The sequence below is a fragment of the Tachypleus tridentatus genome, chromosome 3 (genome assembly GCF_004210375.1).
Source record: "Tachypleus tridentatus isolate NWPU-2018 chromosome 3, ASM421037v1, whole genome shotgun sequence".
In the NCBI taxonomy this organism is placed as follows: Eukaryota; Metazoa; Arthropoda; class Merostomata; order Xiphosura; family Limulidae; genus Tachypleus; species Tachypleus tridentatus.
In genome coordinates, this window is record NC_134827.1 from 113,388,049 (window position 1) to 113,409,890 (window position 21,842).

At 31.0% G+C, this 21,842-nt stretch overlaps 1 protein-coding gene across 1 annotated transcript in view; it reads left to right on the forward strand.

Annotated features, from left to right (window-relative positions):
- The window catches only part of LOC143245984 (neurobeachin-like), a 49,265-nt gene that overhangs the window by 6,249 nt on the left and 21,174 nt on the right, over window positions 1-21,842 (forward strand). Inside the window, 10 exon segments of the mRNA XM_076492234.1 lie at window positions 590-647; window positions 649-724; window positions 9,758-9,875; window positions 12,067-12,169; window positions 13,175-13,290; window positions 13,787-13,899; window positions 14,801-14,941; window positions 15,904-15,949; window positions 15,952-16,022; window positions 21,444-21,596. Of these exon segments, the coding sequence (XP_076348349.1) occupies window positions 590-647; window positions 649-724; window positions 9,758-9,875; window positions 12,067-12,169; window positions 13,175-13,290; window positions 13,787-13,899; window positions 14,801-14,941; window positions 15,904-15,949; window positions 15,952-16,022; window positions 21,444-21,596 (995 nt within the window).

A 21,842-nucleotide genomic window follows, 5' to 3' on the forward strand; every position in this document is an offset into this window, starting at 1 on the left:
CAGAAAGTCCTTTACAACTTGTATTACTGTAGTTTTTCTCTTACAGCTCTAGACTAGATGTAAACATTGGTTTTATGATATTTATGTTTTTAAACTTTGTTTTGTTTTACCTTAATTTCCTTTTATGAATTTTACTAATTTTACTTTAATTTTAACTTTGAACTGGATGTTTGGTGTAGATAGCATAGTTAATTTGTGCCATAAAACACTAAATCAATCAACCAACCAACAAAATTGAGAACAGTATGTTTTCTTGTACTATCTTTTAAGTCATTGTTAATTTGTAATTGCTTTGTTTCTCTGCATTATTGATATATGATCTGAAAATAGAATAAAAATATGGTTAAAGATTGTTTGATATATATGCAGAAATGGCTCGTTTGGGTTGAGAAAATATTTTACCTAAAAGAGCGAACAAGGTTTTTGCATATATATTTCTCTAAAAGTGGGTTTTCTCGACATCATTCAAAGATTGTTCAGTACAGTGAGGTGTAACCTGTATATTTTCTCATGATGAATACATTAAACAAACATTCTTAATATCCTGGTTAGATGATGTTGGGTCATTAATTCACTATCTTTTTTGTAGGACAAGTTACCTTGGTTACAAGATGTAAACTCATAACTCCTGGTATGGAACTTCCTGGTAATGTCTATTACACATACTGAGGTTTTCTTTGACTGTGATGATGAACATCCATGTTATAAAAAGGTCAACCAAGAGGTAGGGCAGACAATACAAGAGTTGTAATTTTAAATAGGTGTCATCCAAGAGGTAGGACAGACAGTACAAGAGTTGTAATAATTTTATTTCATGTAGATTTACTGTTTGAATACATTTTGAAGTTTAGTGTTCTAATTGTCACAGGATAAATGTAAAAACAATCTTTTAGAAGAATAGTAAAGAATATTGACAAAATAAGAAGACAAAAGTTAAAAAGCAGAAGTTATCTGTGTTAATAAATAGTACAAGTCAGAAGTTGTGTCCAGAAAATATGAATAAAGTGAAAACAGGTGAAGCCAGTGTTAGAAAATAAAAATACAAGTAAAGAAAACCAAAAAGAGAAGGAGAAAATTAAACTTTGTCTCCTTCTGAATAAAAATGGACAAGGAGACCAGGTCTGTTTGAAAGTTATTTTTATTTCTTTTAATTATTTATTTAGTTCATTATAATTTTCATGCTTTCTTCATTTTTTAATTAGTTTGTGTGTAATTATTCATAACACTTCAAAACATAGTGTTATGTAAGAATAATTATTTTTGAGTCGTGTCCAATGAGATTATAACAGGTTAAGTTGAGATTTGCACTTAAGAAGATTGATCTTACTTTTAACTGTTGAATGTGTTGTATTTGACAGTCAGAAAAAGTTTTCAATATCATTAAGTGTAATGTTCTTCTCTTATAGGCTTAGTAGTTCATGTTTTTAAACTTGAGTACATCAGGCTGAAGTAAATGAAAGACTTATTTGGATATTATTAGTTTAGTGATACGAACTGTGATGTTTACAGCTATAACTTTAATTGCTGGTGATCATCTAGATCAGTAAAGTTGTTTTCACTTTATAATTTTCACTGATGTTTTAAATTTTTATATCTCACAGAGCTATGAGTGTTTGATAAAAATATTAATAATAATATAGTTAATAATAAAGTAACCATTAATTTAACCAAATACAGATATCTGTTATACCTGTTAATAATAAGGTAACCATTAATTTAACATGATACAGGTATCTTTTATACTTGTTTAAAACAGAATACAGGATGGTAGAAATGAATTTTATTTACTTTTAGCTGGATAGAAAATAACATAAAAATCTTTTAATTATTTCACAGTCAGGAAACTTTTTGTGTAGAACACATACAATGCTTCAGTCACTGGTGTAATCGTGTTCAAGTATACAAGTTTTAACGGTAAACACAGTTTTAGTACTTAAATCTACATTCCACAATGTATTTCAATGTTAGAAATGTTTGTAGTTACTGATAAACAAAAGTTCTATATATTCTACATATGTTTCTCATACCATCAGTGAAAGTGAAGCTAGACATCCTGTTTATATTTTACCATGAGTGCAAGTGAAGCTACACATCCTGTTTATATTTTACCATGAGTGAAAGTGAAGCTAGACATCCTGTTTATATTTTACCATGAGTGCAAGTGAAGCTAGACATCCTGTTTATATTTTACCATGAGTGCAAGTGAAGCTAGACATCCTGTTTATATTTTACCATGAGTGCAAGTGAAGCTAGACATCCTGTTTATATTTGTGCTAATCCTTTCTGCATTTCTGATAGTTTTGTGGAGTGTTTTTTGAATCAGTGCATTTGCCGAGTGTTCCTTTCTGTGTTATAAATTTCTTAATAGTTTCAATAACTATTTTAGTAGGGAACTGTTTCACATTATCAAACTCTAACACTAAAAGATTGTAGAATGTTGATTTAAATAAACTATTAGGTTTTTGAAAGTTGATTTAATTACACTATTAAATTATTAAAAGTTTATTTAAATACACTGTTAGATTATTCAAAGTTAATTTATTTAAATACACTGTTGGATTGTGCAATGTTAATTTAAATCCTTTGTTGTATTATGGAATGTTGATTTAAATACTCTGTTGGATTGTGGAACGTTGATTTAAATCCTCTGTTAGATTATCAAATGTTGAATTAAATACATTGTTAGATTGTGGAATGTTTAAATACATTGTTAGATTGTTGAAAGTTGATTTAAGTACACTGTTGGATTGTGCAATGTTAATTTAAATCCTTTGTTGTATTATGGAATGTTGATTTAAATCCTGTTGGATTGTGGAATGTTGATTTAAATCCTCTGTTGGATTGTGGAACGTTGATTTAAATCCTCTGTTGGATTGTGGAACGTTGATTTAAATCCTCCGTTGGATTGTGGAACGTTGATTTAAATCCTCTGTTGGATTGTGGAACGTTGATTTAAATACACTGCTAGATTGTGGAACGTTGATTTAAATACACTGCTAGATTGTGGAACGTTGATTTAAATACACTGCTAGATTGTTGAATGTTGATTTAAATACACTCTTAGATTGTGGAACGTTGATTTAAATACACTGCTAGATTGTGGAACATTGATTTAAATACATTCTTAGATTACCGAACGTTGATTTAAATATACTGCTAGATTGTGGAACGTTGATTTAAATACATTCTTAGATTACCGAACGTTGATTTAAACATACTGTTAGATTGTTGAATGTTGATTTAAATACATTCTTAGATTACCGAACGTTGATTTAAATATACTGTTTGATTCAGTGATGATGAGAAAACCCACTTGTATAAAAAATATATATGTAAAAATGGCTGGTTTGGGTTGAGAAAATTTTTTATGTAGAGGAGCAAACAACATTTTGACCTTCTTCAGTCATCATCAGGTTCACAAAGAAAGAAAGATATAACTGACCAATAGCTGACCATATGTTTGAAAGGCGTTGTTTAACTGAGTGTAGGAATGTAGAGGGCATGCTTAAATGTTTAAATATTTTTTTTAAATATAGGTATAAAGGTGTTCCTTTGTATTGGTTTATTTTGGGCTTGAGTTGTTATATAAGTAGGGCTTTTTTAATTTTGCATTTATGTTTGTTTCTTTATTTAGTATTTGTGTGTTTTCTATAGTTATGTTGTATTTATTTGATTTGCAGTGCTTGAAAACGTGTGAAGGTGACTTTTTGAATCTGATTTCCATTTCTCTACTTGTTTCTCCAATATACAGTCGTGTGAAAAAATTAGGACACCCTATAAAAACCTGTGTATATATGTAACAATTTTGGATAAATGGTTATGTATAACGAAACAATTACAACTGAAGAAAAGACTTTTCAAGATCTTCTGTAAAATGTAATTTGACAAATATGCATATTCTAACTGAGGAAATAGTTAGGACACTCTAACATTTATACCCACGTAAAATGGCTCAACTCACACACAGGTGTATTACACCAGGTGCACGTGATTAGAAGATCATTACACAGCATTGTGAATGAAGTTTGCCCTATTTAAATCTTAGACATTTAGTTTGGCGTGCTCCTGACTGTTGAAGTGAGAGTGAGCACCATGGTGAGAGCAAAAGAGCTGTCTGAGGCCTTCAGAAAGAAAATTGTAGCAGCTTATGAGTCTGGTAAGGGATTTATAAAGATCCCAAAATATTTTGAAATCAGCCATCAGCCATTTCACTGTCCGGAAAATAGTCAACAAGTGGAGGGCTTTTAAAACAACTGCCAACATGCCCAGGTCTGGTCGTCCAAGCAAGTTCACCCCGAGAGCAGACGGCAAGATGCTAAAAGAGGTCTCCAAAAACCCTAAAATGGCATCACAGGACCTACAGCAGGCTCTGGCTACTGTTGATGTGAAAGTGCATGCCTCTACAATCAGAAAGAGACTGCACAAGTGTAACTTGTGTGTGCAAGGAGGAAACATTTGCTCTCTAACAGAAACATCAAGGCCAGACTGAAGTTTGCCAGAGAGAATGTAGACAAAGATCAGGACTTCTGGAATAATGTTCTTTGGATAGATGAGTCCAAAATTGAATTATTTGGACACCAGAACAGGGGACATGTTTGGTGTAAACCAAATGCAGCATTCCAGGAAAAGAACCTCATACCAACTGTGAAGCATGGAGGTGGAAGTGTCATGGTTTGGGGCTGCTTCACTGTAGCAGGACCTGGACAGCTCACAATCATAGAATCCACCATGAATTCTACTGTGTATCAGAGGGTGCTTGAGGATCATGTGAGACCATCTGTAAGAAAATTAAAGCTGAAGCAGAACTGGATCTTACAACACGACAATGACCCAAAACATACCGGTAAATCCACCAAGGACTGGCTGAAAACTAAGAAATGGAGAGTCCTGGAATGGCCGAGTCAAAGCCCAGATCGTAATCCCATTGGGATGCTGTGGGGTTACTTGAAACAGGCTGTACATGCAAGAAACCCCTCAAACATCTCACAGCTACAGAATTCTGCGCTGAAGAGTGGGGCAAATTTCCTTCAGACTGATTTCAGAGACTGGTAGATAGCTACAAGAAGCATCTCACTGCAGTTATTTCAGCCAAAGGGAATAACATTAGCTATTAGGGGGTAGGGTGTCTTAACTTTTTCCTAAGTTTGAATATGCATATTTGTAGAATGACATTTACAGAAAATTTTGAAAACTCTTTTCTTCAGTTTTAAATGTTTAGTTATATTCCTATAATCTCTCAGTATTGTTATAATTTAGATTAAATATTTATATATCCAAAAATGTTACAAAAATACACAGGCTTTCATAGGGTGTCCTAAATTTTTCACATGACTTTAGATGTTGTGGCAGTTATCACATTTTATTTTATAAATAATTTTGGTGTGGTGTTTTTCTGTGTAGTTTTTACATAGTTTTTACCTTAGTTTTGTGTCTGGTTTTTGAATGAATTTGGTATTAACTGGAATGTCATATTTTGTTACTAGTTTTTGCCAAATGTTGGTTATTTTTCTACTGATGTCAGGAATATATAGTGTGCAGCAGTATATGGTTTCCTGATTTTGTAATTTGTGGGATATATTTACTTTTGTTATTTGATTTTGCTTTTTGTCTAGATGTGTGCATATAATGTTTTCTATGGTTAGTGGAGGAAACTTATTGATGTTGATGAAGTATTGTTTTATTTTGTTTAATTTGTCATTAATTTTATCTGGTGAGCATAGTTTTATGGCTGTGTTTATTTGGTTTCTTAGTATGTTGAGTTTTTGTTTTGTTTCATGTGCCGAATCCCAAGGAGCGTATAGTTCAGCATGGATGATTTTTCGGTAGATTTCTCTTTGAAATTGTGTATCGGTTTTTGTAATTTTGAAGTTAAGAAATGGTATTTGATTGCTTTCTTCCTGTTCACATGTGATGTTAATGTTGGGATGTTTGAAAGGGGTTGTGTAACTGAGTGTAGGAATGTGTAGTCATAATGAACACAAATGAATACATCCAAAAAATGAAGAATATCCTATCACAATGCACAAAAATCCAACAAAGACATACGAAACGCAACTAAACAAAATACTACTAAAAATGAAAAAAGCCAACACAATTTCACAAACACTTTATTCCTACCTTCGTAAAACCAATTCATGCACACCACAAATATACGGCATCCCCAAACCTCATAAAACAGATTGTCCATTACGACCAATAATGCCCACATATGAATCGTTTAATTACAATCTTGGTAAATATATAAAATGGGCATTCTCTAAATATGTAACATCAGCCAGCTCATTCATCAAAGACTCTTTTATTTTCAAGTCTAATCTTAATCAACTTAATCATAAAGCTTTAATGGCCAGTTTTGATGTTATATCCCTTTTTACAGAAGTTCCAACCACTGAAGCCTGCAAGATAGCCTTAGAATTCTATATCCGAGACCCTAACCCATCTATAGTCATTCCCAGCAACCAATTAGCAATCCTCATAGAATTCACCACGATGAAGACAAACTTCATGTTCAACAACTACAACTATATACAAACAATGGCCTAAGAATGGGCAACCCAGTATCACCAATTCTAGCCAATATTTTTATGACACATTTTGAGACACAAGCAATTGACACAGCATTGCATCCACCACTATACTGGTACAGATATGTAGATGACACGATTGCGGGATTCAGATCTACAGAACACACACTTAATTTTTTCAAGCACATTAACGCTATACATCCCAACATTAACATTACACATGAACAGGAAGAAAGCAATCATATATCATTTCTTAACCTCAAAAGTATAGAAATCCACCAAAAAATCACCCTTACTGGACTATACATTCCTTGGGACTTGGCACATGAAACAAAACAAAAACTCAACATACTGAGAAACCAAATAAACACAGCCATAAAACTATGCTCACCAGATAAAATTAACGATGAATTAGACAAAATAAAACAATACTTCATCAACGTCAATAAGATTCCTCCACAAACCGTAGGAAACATTATATGCACACACCTAGACAAAAACCGTAATCAACTAACAAAAGTAAATATATCCCACGAACTAAAAAATCACGAAACCATATACTGCTATTTTCCACATGTTCCTGACATCAGCAGACAAATAACCAACATTTGGCAAAAACTAGTAACAAAATATGACATTCCAGTTAATACCAAATTTATTCGAAAACCAGGCACAAAACTAAGGTCTATACTATGTAAAAACTACACTGACAAACATCACACCAACATTATTTATAAAATACAATGTGATAACTGCCACAATTTCTATATTGGAGAAACAAGTAGAAAAATGGAAACCAGATTCAAAGAACACAAAAAGTCACCTTCACACGTTTTCGAACACTGTAAATCAAATAAACACAACATAACCATAGAAAACACCCAAATACTAAATAAAGAAACAAACTTAAACAAATGCAAAATTAAAAAAGCCCTACTTATACAACAACTTAAGCCCAAAATAAACTAGTATAAAGGAACACCTTTATACCTATATTAAAAAAAGAAAATTCAAACATCTAAGCATGCTCTCTACATTCCTACACTCAGTTACACAACCCCCTTCAAACATGTGGTCAACTATTGGTCAGTTACCTCTTTCTTTCTTTGTGAACCTGACGACGATTGAAGAAGGTCAAAACATTGTTCGCTCCTCTACATAAAAAATTTTCTCAACCCAAATCAGCCATTTTACATATACATTGTCAGATTGTAGAATGCTGATTTAATTTCACTGTTTTATTGTGGAATATTTATATAAATACACACCTAGAGGTTGGATGTTGATTGAAATTCACTGTTAGATTGTGAAATGTTTATATAAATACACTGTTAGATTCTTGAAAGTTGATTTAAATACACTATTAAATTATTGAATGTTGATTTAAATTCACTGTTAGATTATCGAAAATTGATTTAAATTGTGTTAGATTATTAAAAGTTGATTTAAATACACTATTAAATTATTGAATGTTGATTTAAATTCACTGTTAGATTGTTGAAAGTTGATTTAAATTCTGTTTGATTGTTGAAAGTTAATTTAAATACACTGTTAGATTACCGAACGTTGATTTTAATGCACTGTTGCATTGTTCAATGTTGATTTAAATCCTCTCTTGTATTGTTCAATGTTGATTTTAATAACTGTTGTATTGTTCAATGTTGATTTTAATAACTGTTGTATTGTTCAATGTTGATTTTAATAACTGTTGTATTGTTCAATGTTGATTTAAATTCTCTCTTGTATTGTTCAGTGTTGATTTTAATCACTGTTGCATTGTTCAATGTTGATTTAAATCCTCTGTTGTATTGTGGAATGTTGATTTAAATCCTTTGTTGTATTGTGGAATGTTTATATAAATACACACCTAGAGGTCGAACATTGATTTAAATATAATGTTAGATTGTGGTATGTTGGTATAAATACTCTGATTGTTGAATGTTGATTTAAATAGAACTATAAATGTTGAATGTTGATTTAAATAGAACTATAAATGTTGAATATTGATTTAAATACACTGTTAAGTTGTTGAATGTTGATTTAAATACATTGTTATATTGTGGAATGTTGATTTAAATATTGTTAGATTGTCGATTGTTAATTTTAATACACTGTTAGATTGTCGATTGTTAATTTTAATACACTGTTAGATTGTCGAACGTTAATTTTAATAGATTGTTAGATTGTCGAATGTTGATTTAAATATTAAGATCTTTTTTTACTATTAAATGTTGTCTACTTTATAATGATTGAAAGTGTTATAAAAAGAAATACTTCTTACTGTAAAAACTGTATCTTGTAATAAAATAATATATAATGAGTAAATTTATTCAGAATGATATATAAGAGTGTATTGAGATACCAGATTAAGTTGTGTGGAATATAACTTTAGTTTTACTGAGAGATAATATTGAGATACCAGATTAAGTTGTGTGGAATATAACTTTAGTTTTACTGAGAGATAATATTGAGATACCAGATTAAGTTGTGTGGAATATAACTTTAGTTTTACTGAGAGATAATATTGAGATACCAGATTAAGTTGTGTGGAATATAACTTTAGTTTTACTGAGAGATAATATTGAGATACCAGATTAAGTTGTGTGGAATATAACTTTAGTTTTACTGAGAGATAATATTGAGATACCAGATTAAGTTGTGTGGAATATAACTTTAGTTTTACTGAGAGATAATATTGAGATACCAGATTAAGTTGTGTGGAATATAACTTTAGTTTTACTGAGAGATAATATTGAGATACCAGATTAAGTTGTGTTAAAGTGTGTGGAATATAACTTTAGTTCTACTAAGAGATAATATTGAGATACCAGATTAAGTTATGCGTAAAGTGTGTGGAATATAACTTTAGTTCTACTAAGAGATAATTAAATGAAACAAGATTAAATGTTTCAAATTTATAATCTTCTGCAGGGGAGTAAGTAGGGTAAGGAATTAATAGATGATTTTGTTAAGTGTTAGTAAGAACATTGTGAACAAGTGAATAGTTGTGATAAGGGTCAGTGACACCTTACGTTAAGTGTTACCAACAACAGTTGATGGCTTTCCTTATGATGGAGAACCTAATTTTGTTTTATTTAGAAACCATATTGTTTTATTTGTGATGCTCTCTTTTTTCCCCTCTTCTGTCTGTATACTTTCTTCTCAAGGGATAAAGCATTACACTGTTTTTACAAATTTAGGTTAAATCTATAAATGTTTATTTTCTATTTCAGATACTGAAGTATTGTGATAACATCCATGGGAAATGGCATTTTTCAGAAATTCGAGCTATCTTTACAAGGAGATATTTCCTACAATATAATGCTGTAGAAATTTTTTTGGCTTCTAGAAGTGAGTATGATATAGAGTAAGACTTGAAATATGTTTTCTCTTTATGGATTCAAAAAATAGGGAAATTAATGTAATATCATTCATTAGAAACATATGAGATTTTAAAACTCTCAAGATAATATACAGTAATACAGTATGCAGAGATAATATTGCAACTTTAAATGTGTAAAGTTGTGTGAGCTTTTAATACCTGGAAAGTCTTAGGAAACTTCTTTAACATGAGACAGACCTTTAATATCTTAACATTGTGTTCTGGAGTCATGAATGTTTTTTTACTGAATAATTTTTTTAAACATTTACTTAATGGATTCCCCATTTTAAAGGCCCAGTTCTCAGAGATGTATTGCATGTCACATATTTAAACTTTATTCATGCTTTCTGATTGTGTTACCACCTTGTTAATCAAATGTACTTTTGTGCAAGTTGCTTGTTAGAGCTGATGAGTGATGTAGCAGTTGCTACTTGATATGGGTTTATCTATGTTTTCAGATGCTTCAAGTTTACTCAAATATTCCGGACAAGTACCATTTTAGTGACATTGGGTCAGTGGTCATATTTATGAAATATTTTGTCATGTGTGAAGGAAGTTTTCATAAAGTACATCATATAATAACGACACTCCAAGTTTTGTTTACTTAAAGCACATAAAACAAAATCCTACAACACTGTTTCATCCATTTGAAAGTTTTTGCTAGATTTTTACTACACTTTTAGACATTGTACTATCAATTTAGGTCTAACTAAGGAGAAATAATTAAAATGTTGGAAGATAAAATAAACATACTTCTATTACATAGTTCTAATTTTATTTTATAAGCTTTAGTGATAACCACTCAACATGTCGTTGTTCAGGTTTGAACACATTGTACAATATTATAGTCAATGTGGTGGATGCAGGTTTGAACACGTTGTACAGTGTTATAGCAGATGTTGTGGGTGCAGGCTTGAACACATTGCACAGTGTTATAGCAGATGTTGTGGGTGCAGGTTTGAACACATTCTACAGTTTTATACTTGATGTGGTGGGTGCAGGTTTGAACACATTGCACAGTGTTATAGCAGATGTGGTGGGTGCAGGTTGGAACACATTCTACAGTTTATACTTGATGTGTGGGTGCAGGTTTGAACACACTGCACAGTGTTATAGCAGATGTGGTGGGTGCAGGTTGGAACACATTCTACAGTTTTATACTTGATGTGGTGGGTGCAGGTTTGAACACATTGCACAGTGTTATAGCAGATGTGGTGGGTGCAGGTTTGAACACATTGCACAGTGTTATAGCAGATGTGGTGGGTGCAGGTTTGAACACATTGCACAGTGTTATAGCAGATGTGGTGGGTGCAGGTTTGAACACATTGCACAGTGTTATAGCAGATGTGGTGGGTGCAGGTTTGAACACATTGCACAGTGTTATAGCAGATGTGGTGGGTGCAGGTTTGAACACATTGTACAGTGTTATAGCAGATGTGGGTGCAGGTTTGAACACATTGTACAGTGTTCTAGCAGATGTGGTGGGTGCAGGTTGGAACACATTCTACAGTTTTATACTTGATGTGGTGGGTGCAGATTGGAACACATTCCACAGTTTTATACTTGATGTGGTGGGTGCAGATTGGAACACATTCTAAAGTTTTATACTTGATGTGGTGGGTAGAGGTTTGAACACATCCTTCATGTTATAGTTGATGTGGTGGGTGCAGGTTTGAACACATCCTACAGTTTTATCCTTGATGTGGTGGGTGCAGGTTTGAACACATTCTACAGTTTTATCCTTGATGTGGTGGGTGCAGGTTTGAACACATCCTACAGTTTTATCCTTGATGTGGTGGGTGCAGGTTTGAACACATTTGATATTCTAACGTGAATGTAAGATGACTACCATATAAGGTTTGTCCTGATACGTATACAATTGTGTTTGTCTCATAGTCCTGGAATTTGGCATTCTAATAATTCAATATTCTGTGAGAGTAATGATAAATTCAGACATTATAATATTTTTCTCTATCGTTTCCAGGTGCAGAAGCCATAATCTGGAACATCAACATCTTAACTGTAGAGTATTATTTGTTTAAATGATGATTTCAGTTCTTGACACAATATATGTTTACATTATTTCATTATAAGGAAATATAAAAAAGCCCACTTGTTTGAGGATAAATTATGAATTATAACTTATATTTCTTTTTACAGCATCAATTATGTTTTCATTTGATGACACTGCTACTGTCAAAAAGGTGATGCATGCACTGCCATCTGTTGGTATTGGTGTTAAATACGGAATTCCACAATCCGTGTGAGTTTATTGTTATTTTGACAGTTATGGTGATTTCATCTTAAATTCCACATTGTTTAGCACACTGATAGCAGACTAAAAACTCACATTTACAGTACATTAATAGTACACTGTAAAACCCACATTGTTTAGTATTCTAATAACTGTCATTTATTATACTGATAGCACTGTAAAACCTGGTTTGCTCTGTTAGTGGAATTTGTTAAAATGTTTTATACCTATTAGTACTCCTGGGTCATTTATTGTAAACCTACCTTTGGCTACAGATTTGTGCATGTTTAAAGTCTGGTAATAGAACTATGTACTCTGATGTTGTTCTTATATTAGGCACAGCTGATATTTTGAATTAGATGGAATGTTATTTATTGATTTCTTGTGTATTTTCTTTTTGTTCACAGGAACGTTTATCTAAATATATGTTTTCTCCATAGAGATAACTTTTCAGTGTGCTAGTTTTTCATGAAGAAAAAAATATTTTAAAGGTTCTTTGTTTCAAGTTTTTTTTGTAAAGATAAAGACTGTTCTAAAGGTTCTTTGTTTCAAGTTTATTGTAAAAATAAAGTCTGTTTTAAAGGTTCTTTGTTTCAAGTTTTTTTTAAAGATAAAGACTGTTCTAAAGGTTCTTTGTTTCAAGTTTATTGTGAAAATAAAGTCTGTTTTAAAGGTTATTTGTTTGAAGTTTTTTTTGTAAAGATAAAGACTGTTCTAAAGGTTCTTTGTTTCAAGTTTTTTTGTAAAGATAAAGATTGTTCTAAAGGTTCTTTGTTTCAAGTTTATTGTGAAAATAAAGGCTGTTCTAAAGGTTCTTTGTTTCAAGTTTTTTTGTAAAGATAAAGACTGTTCTAAAGATTCTTTGTTTCAAGATTTTTTGTAAAGATAAAGACTGTTCTAAAGATTCTTTGTTTCTAGTTTATTGTGAAAATAAAATCTGTTGTAAAGGTTATTTGTTTCAAGTTTTTTTGTAAAGAAAAACACTGTCCTAAAGGTTCTTTGTTTCTATTCTAGGAAGGCATCTCTCATGACTCCGAGACAAATTCTACATCAGTCAAACATGACTCAGAAGTGGCAGCGAAGAGAGATTTCCAATTTTGATTACTTGATGTTTCTGAATACAGTTGCAGGTGAGTGTAGAATACATCAAGAGAACATTCTGATCCTGAACATTATCTTAGTTTTAGTGCTTGATGTTTCTGAATACAGTTGCAGGTGAGTGTAGAATACATCAAGAGAACATTCTGGTCCTGAACATTATCTTGGTTTTAGTACTTGATGTTTCTGAATACAGTTGCAGGTGAGTGTAGAATACATCAAGAGAACACTCTGGTCCTGAACATTATCTTAGTTTTAGTACTTGATGTTTCTGAATACAGTTGCAGGTGAGTGTAGAATGCATCAAGAGAACATTCTGGTCCTAAACATTAGTTTTAGTGCTTGATGTTTCTGAATACAGTTGCAGGTGAGTGTAGAATACATCAAGAGAACATTCTGGTCCTGAACATTATCTTAATTTTAGTATTTGAGTCTGATTAAAACATGAAACAGTTTATTATTGCTGTTATAAGTTAAGTTTATAATACATAAATAATATATTTTTGACATTATTTTATGAACAATTAGGGAGAACATATAATGACTTAAACCAGTACCCAGTGTTTCCTTGGATTCTTACGAACTACGAGTCACCAGAGCTGGACCTTAGTCTGCCGAGTAACTACAGAGATTTGTCCAGGGTATGCTTTCTTTATCACAGCACAAACATGTTCACCATTTTTCGTTTATCACAACACAAACATGTTCACCATACTTTATCACAACACAAACCTGTTCACCATACTTTATCACAACACAAACCTGTTCACCATTGTTTATCACCACAAACCTGTTCACCATACTTTGTTTATCACAACACAAATCTGTTCACCATAGTTAATCACAATACAATCCTGTTCACCATAATTTACTTATGACTACAAAAACATGTTCACCAATAACAAAAATAGTGAAATTGTGTTATGTATTTTTTTAAATTGTGTTACATATTTTTGTTTTCTAAGTATACAACTCTGTAAATGTTTTGTTTTCATACCATGACAAAGGTGTATTTCTAACTGTGTACATGTGGATACAGTAGCTTCTTTGTTTTTTCTGTAAAATTTTTAAACATCTTCAAAGTTCAAGGTTATTGGTATTTGACCAAAGTCTCTCCAAATATTAAGAAATATTATGTTTTTGGTTTAAGATTTATTTCTAGGTTTATTGCATATTGGTTTATTTCATACCAGCTGGTTTCCATTTTTAAAATAAAACTTTAGATTTGTTCTAAAGTAAAATAACTAATATAAAGAGGGTGAAGTGATGATTGTGAGAAGTTTCTAATATGTGTGACTTTAATTCATAGATAACATTCAGTTTCAGATGTTGGTTTTGATGTCTTTGTTTTGTTTGTAAAATAGTTATATTTTTAAGTAAGCATCATTGAACTGTAGATCAAGTGTTTGTATAAATGTGTACTTTGTTTAACTATGACCTTTGATGACTTTGTGAAGGGACATTACTGTTTATTTCACACTGTGAATACTTGTTAAAGTCTTCATAAAGATACACATGTTCACATTTCATCTTTTGTCATAGCCTATTGGAGCTCTGAACCCAAGTAGAAGAACCTACTATGAGGAAAGGTATCAAACCTGGGACAACGACAACATTCCTCCCTATCACTATGGGACACACTATTCTAATGCTGCTTATACATTGAACTGGCTGGTCAGATTGGTATGTGTTGAAGGTTACTCTTTTCACTCTTTCCTAGTTATTTTCAGTGATGATACATCTGTTTATTAAATAGTTATGTTCCTTTTTCTACTCAACTCCATGTATGTTGTTTGGCTCATGATGTAAAATTTTATTTGTTTAATTGTCTGTTTGTGTGTCTACATATGTTCACACATCTGCACTGTTTTCTCTGTCATCCTGCCATTACTTGTATGTTTGGATCCATCTCTGTAAATGTTTCTTTGTTTCTGTCTTTGACGTTTTTGACACTGTTGTATATCTTCAGACAATGTTCTCTGTAAATTGAAAAAAAAACTGCTTTGAATGAAATGATAAAAAAGTAAGTTATATAAAATGGCTTGTAGTAAAACTTTGTACATAATTCACATGGCCTTAATCTTACTTTTTGTAAAACAAAATGTTACTGTTTAGCTCATTCACTCTGTTGTTTGTGCAACGAGCCTGACAGTTTGACACAACAGAAACACAGCAGTAGAAACAGAAACCATGATGAGATTTCATGTTATTATGTCGTTCCAGTTTACTAAGATCCCACGTGAAGACATTACTCAAGATATAACATATAAGTAAATGTTACTTGGAGATAATCACATGTTACTAAATGTCACTTATAAGTATCACATCACTAAATGATACCTAGAGATCTCACATGTCACTGAACCTTTCTTAGAGATCCACTTCACTGAACTTTTCTTACAAAACCCATGTTATCAAGGTTAGTTAAGGTTCGTATGTGTTACTAAAGAATAATTACTTCCAAAACTAATAATTTCGACAGAATAATTTTGTTCTCTATAGACAGTTTCAGTCAATAAATAGTAAAGTTTGTTTTTACTAAAGGTGTTTTAAAACAGTTGATAATCTTTTAGCATTAGTAAATAAAAATGTAATGCTTAATGTTTATACTAATATGTTTGTTTACTGAACTAATTTGTGCCTAGGAACCTTTTACCACAATCTACCTTGCCCAACAAGCAGGAAAATTGAACGTCCAAGTCAAATGTTTTCATCAATAGCCTTGTCTTGGAAGAACTGCCAGAGGGACACATCTGATGTCAAGGTTGAATACCTTTTGGTTTTGTATCAGAATTAGTGTACCTTACAAGTAGGATTTTCTTTAGATTTTAAAATGGTCAAATTAAAAAATCATTTTTCTTTTACATGTAATAAAATTATCAAAACTAACGAGAAACGATTGTTGCTGGATAATAGCAAGGAAGTAATATTTTTAAAAGTAGTAAATCTTAGGATAACAGCTCTGGTTTGTACAAAATCATTATGTGAATCTTTAGTGCAGCTGTTTGAATTCTTGTTTTTTATTTATTTTTATAAAGTAAATAAAATTTTCACATTAGATAATAAGAAAATGTAGTTGAACAAATTTAAGTAAAAGAATCTTCATGAATCTGAAATACACACAAATCACCAGATATGATTATAACTTGATGAATATAAAGAATCATCAAACACATACAGAATTAACACTACTAGTCCAAATAACTTGATGAACACAAAGAATCATTAAACACATACAGAATTAACACTACTAGTCCAAATAACTTGATGAATATAAAGAATCATCAAACACATACAGAATTAACACTACTAGTCCAAATAACTTGATGAACAAAAAGAATCATCAAACACATACAGAATTAACACTACTAGTCCAAATAACTTGATGAATATAAAGAATCATCAAACACATACAGAATTAACACTACTAGTCCAAATAACTTGATGAACACAAAGAATCATCAAACACATACAGAATTAACACTACTAGTCCAAATAACTTGATGAATATAAAGAATCATCAAACACATACAGAATTAACACTACTAGTCCAAATAACTTGATGAACACAAAGAATCATCAAACACATACAGAATTAACACTACTAGTCCAAATAACTTGATGAACATAAAGAATCATCAAACACATACAGAATTAACACTACTAGTCCAAATAACTTGATGAACACAAAGAATCATCAAACACATACAGAATTAACACTACTAGTCCAAATAACTTGATGAATATAAAGAATCATCAAACACATACAGAATTAACACTACTAGTCCAAATAACTTGATGAATATAAAGAATCATCAAACACATACAGAATTAACACTACTAGTCCAAATAACTTGATGAATATAAAGAATCATCAAACACATACAGAATTAACACTACTAGTCCAAATAACTTGATGATGAAGACAAAAAATCATTAAACACATACAGAATTAACACTAGTAGTCCAAATAACTTGATGATGAAGACAAACAATTATCAAACAAATACAGAATTAACACTACTTGTCCAAATAACTTTATGAACATAAAGAATCATCAAACACATACAGAATTAACACTACTAGTCCAAATAACTTGATGAACACAAAGAATCATCAAACACATACAGAATTAACACTACTAGTCCAAATAACTTGATGAATATAAAGAATCATCAAACACATACAGAATTAACACTACTAGTCCAAATAACTTGATGAATATAAAGAATCATCAAACACATACAGAATTAACACTACTAGTCCAAATAACTTGATGAACACAAAGAATCATCAAACACATACAGAATTAACACTACTAGTCCAAATAACTTGATGAACACAAAGAATCATCAAACACATACAGAATTAACACTACTAGTCCAAATAACTTGATGAACACAAAGAATCATCAAACACATACAGAATTAACACTACTAGTCCAAATAACTTGATGAATATAAAGAATCATCAAACACATACAGAATTAACACTACTAGTCCAAATAACTTGATGAACACAAAGAATCATCAAACACATACAGAATTAACACTACTAGTCCAAATAACTTGATGAATATAAAAAATCATCAAACACATACAGAATTAACACTACTAGTCCAAATAACTTGATGAACACAAAGAATCATCAAACACATACAGAATTAACACTACTAGTCCAAATAACTTGATGAACACAAAGAATCATCAAACACATACAGAATTAACACTACTAGTCCAAATAACTTGATGAACACAAAGAATCATCAAACACATACAGAATTAACACTACTAGTCCAAATAACTTGATGAATATAAAGAATCATCAAACACATACAGAATTAACACTACTAGTCCAAATAACTTGATGAACACAAAGAATCATCAAACACATACAGAATTAACACTACTTAGTCCAAATAACTTGATGAACACAAAGAATCATCAAACACATACAGAATTAACACTACTAGTCCAAATAACTTGATGAATATAAAGAATCATCAAACACATACAGAATTAACACTACTAGTCCAAATAACTTGATGAATATAAAGAATCATCAAACACATACAGAATTAACACTACTAGTCCAAATAACTTGATGAACACAAAGAATCATCAAACACATACAGAATTAACACTACTAGTCCAAATAACTTGATGAACACAAAGAATCATCAAACACATACAGAATTAACACTACTAGTCCAAATAATTTGATGAATATAAAGAATCATCAAACACATACAGAATTAACACTACTAGTCCAAATAACTTGATGAACACAAAAGAATCATCAAACACATAAAGAATTAACACTACTAGTCCAAATAACTTGATGAATATAAAAAAATCATCAAACACATACAGAATTAACACTACTAGTCCAAATAACTTGATGAACACAAAGAATCATCAAACACATACAGAATTAACACTACTAGTCCAAATAACTTGATGAATATAAAAATCATCAAACACATACAGAATTAACACTACTAGTCCAAATAACTTGATGAACACAAAGAATCATCAAACACATACAGAATTAACACTACTAGTCCAAATAACTTGATGAACACAAAGAATCATCAAACACATACAGAATTAACACTACTAGTCCAAATAACTTGATGAATATAAAGAATCATCAAACACATACAGAATTAACACTACTAGTCCAAATAACTTGATGAATATAAAGAATCATCAAACACATACAGAATTAACACTACTAGTCCAAATAACTTGATGAACACAAAGAATCATCAAACACATACAGAATTAACACTACTAGTCCAAATAACTTGATGAATATAAAGAATCATCAAACACATACAGAATTAACACTACTAGTCCAAATAACTTGATGAATATAAAGAATCATCAAACACATACAGAATTAACACTACTAGTCCAAATAACTTGATGAACACAAAGAATCATCAAACACATAAAGAATTAACACTACTAGTCAAATAACTTGATGAATATAAAAAATCATCAAACACATACAGAATTAACACTACTAGTCCAAATAACTTGATGAACACAAAGAATCATCAAACACATACAGAATTAACACTACTAGTCCAAATAACTTGATGAATATAAAGAATCATCAAACACATACAGAATTAACACTACTAGTCCAAATAACTTGATGAACACAAAGAATCATCAAACACATACAGAATTAACACTACTAGTCCAAATAACTTGATGAACACAAAGAATCATCAAACACATACAGAATTAACACTACTAGTCCAAATAACTTGATGAACACAAAGAATCATCAAACACATACAGAATTAACACTACTAGTCCAAATAACTTGATGAATATAAAGAATCATCAAACACATACAGAATTAACACTACTAGTCCAAATAACTTGATGAACACAAAGAATCATCAAACACATACAGAATTAACACTACTAGTCCAAATAACTTGATGAATATAAAGAATCATCAAACACATACAGAATTAACACTACTAGTCCAAATAACTTGATGAACACAAAGAATCATCAAACACATACAGAATTAACACTACTAGTCCAAATAACTTGATGAACACAAAGAATCATCAAACACATACAGAATTAACACTACTAGTCCAAATAACTTGATGAATATAAAGAATCATCAAACACATACAGAATTAACACTACTAGTCCAAATAACTTGATGAATATAAAGAATCATCAAACACATACAGAATTAACACTACTAGTCCAAATAACTTGATGAACACAAAGAATCATCAAACACATACAGAATTAACACTACTAGTCCAAATAACTTGATGAATATAAAGAATCATCAAACACATACAGAATTAACACTACTAGTCCAAATAACTTGATGAACACAAAGAATCATCAAACACATAAAGAATTAACACTACTAGTCCAAATAACTTGATGAATATAAAAAATCATCAAACACATACAGAATTAACACTACTAGTCCAAATAACTTGATGAACACAAAGAATCATCAAACACATACAGAATTAACACTACTAGTCCAAATAACTTGATGAATATAAAAAATCATCAAACACATACAGAATTAACACTACTAGTCCAAATAACTTGATGAATATAAAGAATCATCAAACACATACAGAATTAACACTACTAGTCCAAATAACTTGATGAATATAAAGAATCATCAAACACATACAGAATTAACACTACTAGTCCAAATAACTTGATGAATATAAAGAATCATCAAACACATACAGAATTAACACTACTAGTCCAAATAACTTGGATATAAAGAATCATCAAAAACATACAGAATTAACACTACTAGTCCAAATAACTTGATGAACACAAAGAATCATCAAACACATACAGAATTAACACTACTAGTCCAAATAACTTGATGAACATAAAGAATCATCAAACACATACAGAATTAACACTACTAGTCCATATAACGTGATGATGAAGACAAAAAATCATCAAGCACATACAGAATTAACACTACTAGTCCAAATAACTTGATGAATATAAAGAATCATCAAACACATACAGAATTTACACTACTTGTCCAAATAACTTTATGAACATAAAGAATCATCAAACACATACAGAATTAACACTACTAGTCCAAATAACTTGATGAACACAAAGAATCATCAAACACATACAGAATTAACACTACTAGTCCAAATAACTTGATGAACACAAAGAATCATTAAACAGATACAGAATTAACACTACTAGTCCAAATAAATTGATGAACACAAAGAATCATCAAACACATACAGAATTAACACTATTAGTCCAAATAACTTGAAGAACACAAAGAATCATCAAACACATACAGAATTAACACTACTAGTCCAAATAACTTGATGAACACAAAGAATCATTAAACAGATACAGAATTAACACTACTAGTCCAAATAACTTGATGAACATAAAGAATCATCAAACACATACAGAATTAACACTACTAGTCCAAATAACTTTATGAACATAAAGAATCATCAAACACATACAGAATTAACACTACTAGTCCAAATAACTTGATGAACACAAAGAATCATCAAACACATACAGAATTAACACTACTAGTCCAAATAACTTGATGAACACAAAGAATCATCAAATTCATACGCAACTAACACTACAGATAACTTGATTCTGTTGATTTTGTTTAGGAGTTAATTCCTGAGTTTTTCTACTTACCTGAAATGTTTGTCAACAAGAGTGGATATCAGTTAGGGAAACTAGACAGTGGAACAGCAGCTGGTTGTGTCCAGCTTCCACCATGGGCTGCTTCCCCAGAGGAGTTTGTAAGAATCAACAGAATGGTATTTTTTTCCTTCGCTTTCTCTGTTACTAACGATATTTATAACGTAAATAACCTCTCAGTACTTGTGAAAACAACAACAACTATTATTTTTATAAGAAATAACATTTGTTGAAATAGAAATATTTACACAAAATCAGTTACTCCAAAGAACAGTGAGATCATCATGGTTTTGTTGAATATTTAAACAATAGCATCACTTTGACTAAAGGTTTACACTAAGGATAAGCTCCTTGTTCTTAGATTG